Source organism: Nerophis lumbriciformis, linkage group LG17 (genome assembly GCF_033978685.3).
Source record: "Nerophis lumbriciformis linkage group LG17, RoL_Nlum_v2.1, whole genome shotgun sequence".
In the NCBI taxonomy this organism is placed as follows: Eukaryota; Metazoa; Chordata; class Actinopteri; order Syngnathiformes; family Syngnathidae; genus Nerophis; species Nerophis lumbriciformis.
In genome coordinates, this window is record NC_084564.2 from 10,565,001 (window position 1) to 10,572,500 (window position 7,500).

Below are 7,500 nucleotides of genomic sequence, written 5' to 3' on the forward strand. Positions count from 1 at the left end.
ATATATATATATATATATATATATATATATATATATATATATGTGTGTGTATGAAATACTTGACTTGGTGAATTCTAGCTGTCAATATACTCCTCCCCTCTTAACCACGCCCCCAGCCACGCCCCGCCCCACCCCCGACCACGCCCCCACCTCCCGAAATCGGAGGTCTCAAGGTTGGCAAGTATGTGGTACAAATATATACTATCATCATAATACAGTCATCACACAAGTTAATCATCAGAGTATATACATTGAATTATTTACATTATTTACAATCCGGGGTGTGGGATATGGAGGGTTTGGTTGATATCAACATTTCAGTCATCAACAATTGCATCATCAGAGAAATGGACATTGAAACAGTGTAGGTCTGACTTGGTAGGATATGTACAGCGAGCAGAGAACATAGTGAGCTCAGAAAGCATAATAACAAGTATATACATTTGATTATTTACATTTGATTAATTACAATCCGGGGAAGTGGGATGTGGTGTGGGGAGGGTGTTAGTCAAGAATCAATTCCCGCTAACTCCACTAATCCTCAGGAATTATGCGCCAACTTTGTCCAAAGACCACAACTGCAACATTTTGGCCAATCAGACTTTCTAATCAAAAAACTTCCGTTTGTTTTGTAATGTTAGACGAAACTGGAACAACAAGGTGTAACAATATATTGATTGATCAAACAGATCAGACCTACTTTCTGTTCCTGTCTACAGCGCTAAGCATTCTGGGTAATGTAGTACGCAAACATTTACTTCCTAGTTAATTCCTATATTTATTCAACATGTATTTATCCAAGGTAAGACAATTTTTATTAGCAAGGAGGTGGCATTCACGCCTTAGAGATGTTGAAGTGTGATGATAATCTCTCAACAAACATTAACGGAATAGATCGTTCTCAACAGTTCACAAATGCTCTTAAAGCACGTAAATTGATGTGTCGGAACATAAATGGATGTTTGAACACTTTTCAGGAAAAGTTAGCATACTTCAGCCATGACTTTTAGGTCAATACGAACAAAATGAGCAAAAAAGCTAGGATAAAATCTGCCTTTAGCGTCCTCTACAACCTGTCGTCACGTCCGATTTTCCTCCATACAAACAGCGTGCCGGCCCAGTCACATAATATCTACGGCTTTTCACACACACAATTGAATGCAATGCATACTTGGTCAACAGCCATACAGGTCACACTGAGGGTGGCCGTATAAACAACTTTAACACTGTTACAAATATGCGCCACACTCTGAACCCACACCAAACAAGAATGACAAACACATTTCGAGAGAACATCCGCACCGTAACACAATATAAACACAACAGAACAAATTTGTCTCCTCCAGGCTAGACTACTGCAACGCACTTCTTGTTGGGATCCCCGGCAAGAACATCCAGAAGCTGCAGTACTTACAGAATAGTGCTGCTAGGGTCCTGATGAGAGTGCGGAAATACGACCACATCACACCAATTCTCAAATCCCTTCACTGGCTTCCTGTTCCACTCAGGATTGAATTCAAAGTCTCCCTACTAACCCACCAGTGCCTCCATGGAAATGCCCCCCTCTACCTCAAAGAACTACTCACCCCCAAATCCTCCACACGACACCTCCGCTCTGGACAGGCTAACTTCCAAGGACAAAGCTACAAACAATGGGAGACCAGGCTTTCTGCTTCGCCGCTCCCAGCCTGTGGAATGCTCTCCCTGACCACCTGAGGGCACCACAGACTGTGGATGCCCTTCTTTAAAAAAAATTTTTTAAAAAGCCTTTTTTTTAGATATATGCATACTAGTTATAGCTATTTGGCTATTCTAGTTTTTATTTAATTTTTTTAATACACTGTAGCACTTTGAGACTGTTTACTCAATATAAAGTGCTTTTTATAAATAAAATATATTATCATTATTATTAAATACCCAGAACCCCTTGCAGCACTAACTCTTCCGCGACGCTACAATATACACCCCCGCTACCACCAAACCCTGCCCCCCCCAACTCAACCCCGCCCACCTCAACCTCCTCATGCTCTCTCAGGGAGAGCATGTCCCAAATTCCAAGCTGCTGTTTTGAGGAATGTTAAAAGAAATAATGCACTTTGTGACTTCAATAATAAATATGGCAGTGCCATGTTGGCATTTTTTTCCATGACTTTAGTTCATTTATTTTGGAAAACCTTGTTACATTGTTTAATGCATCCAGCGGGGCATCACAACAAAATTAGGCATAATAATGTGTTCATTCCACGACTGTATATATCCGTATCGGTTGATATCGGAATCGGTAATTAAGAGTTGGACAATATCGGAATATCGGCAAAAAAGCCATTGTCGGACATCTCTAGTTACAATCAATATCATATTGGTTTTAAAAAATATCAGAATGCTTTTATTTTCAGTGGAAGACATTTGAGGTTACAAGCAACAATTAAAAGATTGATAGCAAATTCTTAGAATCACGCGTTGTTAGGGGAAAAAAGCCTCATATACATGGAAACTTTCTGAAAAAGCTGCCGTGAATTTTGGCATTTAGTGGAATCCTGGAGGGACTGACTAGCAATAGCGTGTCCGAGTTAACCCTTACAGTGGATGAGACTTGAGTTAAAGTCTGCAACATCAACTGAAAGCTGAACTTTTCAGATCTACTACCACGGCGAGCCCATCAGCGTCAACGTCCACGTCACCAACAACACCAACAAGACGGTGAAGAAGATGAAGGTGTCAGGTACGTGAAGGACTCCCCCGCCGTCTGCCGTGACTTTTTAACGACACTGTGCTCGTGCTTCCACAGTGCGACAATACGCCGACATCTGCTTGTTCAACACCGCTCAGTACAAATGTCCTGTTGCTACCCAGGAGTCTGAGTGAGTCTTCTCAGAACTGATCTTGTCCTTCCTTGGATCACAATCATCTGTCTTTGTTATTGTGTCAACATTTGGATAAAGGGACAGAGTTGGCGACTTAGTCCTGCATCACCATAACTATTACAGAGAGTAGGCAAAACTGGTTTAGGGATGGGTTCCGAATTCTGTACTTTTTTTTTGTCATTGACCGAATCCTGCTGGTCCAACCGGGCACGATTCACGTGAAAGCCAACGGTGGCATGTTACTATACCGGGGATATGTATCCAAACCTCTACAATATTCATTGGAAGCATTTGGTGCACGTTAAAGGTACCGGGGACCCAAAAGGGTCTCAGTCACTAAAGTGTTAAAAATAAGTCAGATCCCAACATTGATACAACGTTGATTATACATACATCTCCCTTAAAACTGACTTTGAAACAGCGTTGCAAAATTGTTGTATTTGTGTAAATTGAGACAACGTTGGTGTGTAATGCTGGATCTACTTTGTTGGTTGTTGGCAATCAATACCAGAACCCAACATTGATTCAACGTTGTCAAAAAGTATGTTGTTTCAACATTGTGTTTGTGTTGTAGAATATTGGTTGAAAAATGACCAAAATTCAATGGTCAAATCAACGTCAGAACCCAACATTGATTCAATGTTGTCAAAAAGTATATTGTTTCAATGTCGTATTTGTGTTGTAGAATATTGGTTGGGAAATGACCAAAATTCAATGGTCAAATCAACATCACAACCTGACGTTGATTAAACGTTGTCGAAAAACATGTTGTGTCAACGTTGTATTTGTGATGTAGAATATTGGTTGGGAAATGACCAAAATTCAATGGTCAAATCTACGTCAGAACCCAAAATTGATTCAACGTTGTCAAAAAGTATGTTGTTTCAACGTTGTATTTATATTGTAGAATATTGGTTGGGAAATGACCAAAATTCAATGGTCAAATCAACGTCACAACCTGACGTTGATTAAACGTTGTCAAAAAGTATGTTGTTTCAACGTTGTGATTGTGTTGTAGAATATTGGTTAAAAATGACCAAAGTTCAATGGTCAAATCAACGTCAGAACATGACATTGATTAAACGTCGTCAAAAAGCATTTTGATGTTGTAGAATATTGGTTGGGAAATGACCAAAATTCAATGGTCAAATCAACGTCAGAACATGACATTGATTAAATGTCGTCAAAAAGCATGTTGTTTCAACGTTGTGACTGTGTTGTAGAATATTGGTTGGGAAATGACAGAAATTCAATGGTCAAATCAACGTCACAACCTGACGTTGATTAAACGTTGTCAAAAAGTATGTTGTTTCAACGTTGTTTTTGTGTTGTAGAATATTGGTTGGGAAATGACCAAAATTCAATGGTCAAATCAACATCAGAACCCAACATTGATTCAACCTTGTCAAAAAGCATGTTGTTTCAATGTTGTTTTTGTTGTAGAATATTGAAAAATGACCAAAATTCAATAGTCAAATCAATGTCAGAACCCAACATTGATTGAACGTCGTCAAAAAGCATGTTTCAACGTTGTATTTGGTCAATGGTCAAATCAACGTCACAACCTGACGTTGATTAAACGTTGTCAAAAAGCATGTTGTTTCAACGTTGTATTTGTGTTGTAGAATATTGGTTAAAAAAGACCAAAATTCAATGGTCAAATCAATGCCAGAATCCAACATTGATTGAACGTCGTCAAAAAGCATGTTTCAACGTTGTATTTGGTCAATGGTTAAATCAACGTCACAACCTGACGTTGATTAAACGTTGTCAAAAAGCATGTTGTTTCAACGTTGTATTTGTGTTGTAGAATATTGGTTAAAAAAGACCAAAATTCAATGGTCAAATCAATGCCAGAATCCAACATTGATTAAATGTTGTGAAAAAGCATGTTGTTTCAACATTATGCTTGAGTTGCTCAACGTCAGGACCTAGTTCAACAAGTTCTCAACCTTGTTTCAATGTCTTGTGCCTGCTGGGATGTATATTTTTCTTTACTTTCAACGCTAAAATATCTATAGAGCAACTTCAGATCCATCCACTGACATAAAGTTTAAACTTTGTTCATCTTTTATGCGCATTTTATCAACGGAAACACTGTTTTTTTATGGCAAAAACTAATACATAAGCAATAGATTCTACAACAAAATCTTCAAAGTTGAATATTTGATCCATTTCATTTTGAGCCTTAAATGTGTAAATAATTCATAACATTACCCTTATTTGTTATAATTTTTTGAACGAGGAATGTTTAAAACAAAATCAATGTTGCGAGTGACGTGCACTTTGGCACATGGCGATCACTTCAGCAGCACTGAGAGCCGACTCAGCCAAAATCCCTTTAAGTAATGTTGCAATTTAATTGACACAAAAAAATGCTCCAACATTAGAAAAGTAAAGCTCCACTTTTCCAAAAATACGCTAGCTTGATGTTAATATACGTTGGCTTTGCTATTGACATGCTACCGATTAGCATTAGCGATTTTACATGGCGATTTCCACACGTCCAAATTTGGTAATGAAAACTACAACTAAGATGCACGTTACAATCACTTGCCTACAGTATTAACACTTTTAATGGCGCAACCAAAACAACACCCCTTAAAAGATACACAACTGTAATTACAACCTAATGTTTTACTTGATAAGATTCAGAAATGTGATTATAAAACAAGAAGTAACAACTAAAGAGCAGTTATCATAGTGAGCTCATTTTAAATGTTGCAGTAAAAAAAAAAATGTTTTATTATCAAGAACAATTAATATTTACTAAGAAAAAGGACAGAAAAGAATTGAGAACCACTGGTGTGCAGTAATATGACTCAAGTAAAAGTACAAAGTAGTTAATGATGATTTCAATCAATGTAGTAACAAAGTAAAAGTAGTGTTTCATTTTCACTAAAATACTCCAAAGTACAAAGTATGTTGCATTAAAACTACTCTGATAGGTACGATGTATCCAAAGTAACTAAAGTAAAAGTAACTGAGTAAGTTCTGCTCTTACAAAACAATGTGGACTGCTTTTAGGAAATACATTTTTCGGCAAATGTCTTCTTGACGAGAAGTTTCTCTCCCCAGCGACGTCGTGGCCTCCAGTTCTACCTTCTGCAAAGTCTTCACCCTCACGCCATTTTTGTCCAACAACCGGGAGAAGCGAGGGCTCGCTCTGGACGGCAAGCTGAAGCACGAAGACACCAACCTGGCCTCCAGCACGCTGTGAGTCCACCGACGCGTTCACGGAAACTCCGACGTTTTAGTTGTGGAGTGGGCTGCCTTTTTACGCACAATTCGTTTTAGATTCCTCGTCAGCAACTAAATATTCTCAGAGCATCAGGAGATGAATAAATACTTAATAATACGCAGAATGCTTATTGGTCCATCTCAAGTCTCTCTTATTTTATTTTTGTAGTTTTCTCATGCTGAAGGACTGAAAGTAACAGGAGTGAGTTTTTAGCATAGAATTAAAAAATACGTAAAGTATAGCCACATGATATTTATGCTTAGTAGGATGTTGACAATAAGCACATTTATTTTGAAAACAAAGAAATCAAAAGTGAATGAAATTAGATTTTCAATCTTTATATGTATATATATATATATATATATATATATATATATATATATATATATATATATATATATATATATATATATATACAGTACAGGACACACCTTCTCATTCAATGCGTTTTCTTTATTTTCATGACTATTTACATTGTAGATTGTCACTGAAGGCATCAAAACTATGAATGGACACATGTGGAGTTATGTACTTAACAAAAAAAGGTGAAATAACTGAAAACGTGTTTTACATTCTAGTTTCTTCAAAATAGCCACCCTTTGCTCTGATTATTGTTTTGCACACTCTTGGCATTCTCTCCATGAGCTTCAAGAGGTAGTCACCTGAAATGGTTTTCACTTCAGAGGTGTCATAGTTTTGATGCCTTCAGTGACAATCTACAATGTAAATCGGTGGCAGAGGGGTTAGTGCATCTGCCTCACAATACGAAGGTCCTGAGTAGTCTTGGGTTCAATCCCGGGCTCGGGATCTTTCTGTGTGGAGTTTGCATGTTCTCCCCGTGACTGCGTGGGTTCCCTCCGGGTACTCCGGCTTCCTCCCACTTCCAAAGACATGCACCTGGGGATAAGTTGATTGGCAACACTAAATTGGCCCTAGTGTGTGAATGTGAGTGTGAATGTTGTCTGTCTATCTGTGTTGGCCCTGCGATGAGGTGGCGACTTGTCCAGGGTGTACCCCGCCTTCCGCCCGATTGTAGCTGAGATAGGCTCCAGCGCCCCCCGCGACCCCAAAAGGGAATAAGCGGTAGAAAATGGATGGATGGATGGACATTGAAATGAGAAGGTGTGTCCAAACTTTTGGCCTGTGCTATATATATATATATATATATATATATATGTATATATGTGTGTATTAGAGATGCGCGGTTTGCGGGCACAACCGCGGAGTCCGCGGATTATCCGCGAATCGGGCGGATGAAATTTAAAAAAATTAGATTTTATCAGCGGGTCGGGTCGGGTCGGGTCGGGCGATTGAAATGTAAAAAAATTAGATTTTAAATAGATTCAGGCGGGTGGCAGTTAAACCAATTCGGAAATATATATACATAGTTAAATG

General features: G+C 38.4%; 1 protein-coding gene across 1 annotated transcript in view; it reads left to right on the forward strand.

Annotated features, from left to right (window-relative positions):
* The window catches only part of arrb1 (arrestin, beta 1), a 33,954-nt gene that overhangs the window by 12,990 nt on the left and 13,464 nt on the right, over nucleotides 1-7,500 (forward strand). The window contains exons 9-11 of the mRNA XM_061972432.1: nucleotides 2,638-2,722; nucleotides 2,789-2,861; nucleotides 5,943-6,080. Of these exons, the coding sequence (XP_061828416.1) occupies nucleotides 2,638-2,722; nucleotides 2,789-2,861; nucleotides 5,943-6,080 (296 nt within the window). The remainder of the gene's footprint in view (nucleotides 1-2,637; nucleotides 2,723-2,788; nucleotides 2,862-5,942; nucleotides 6,081-7,500) is intronic.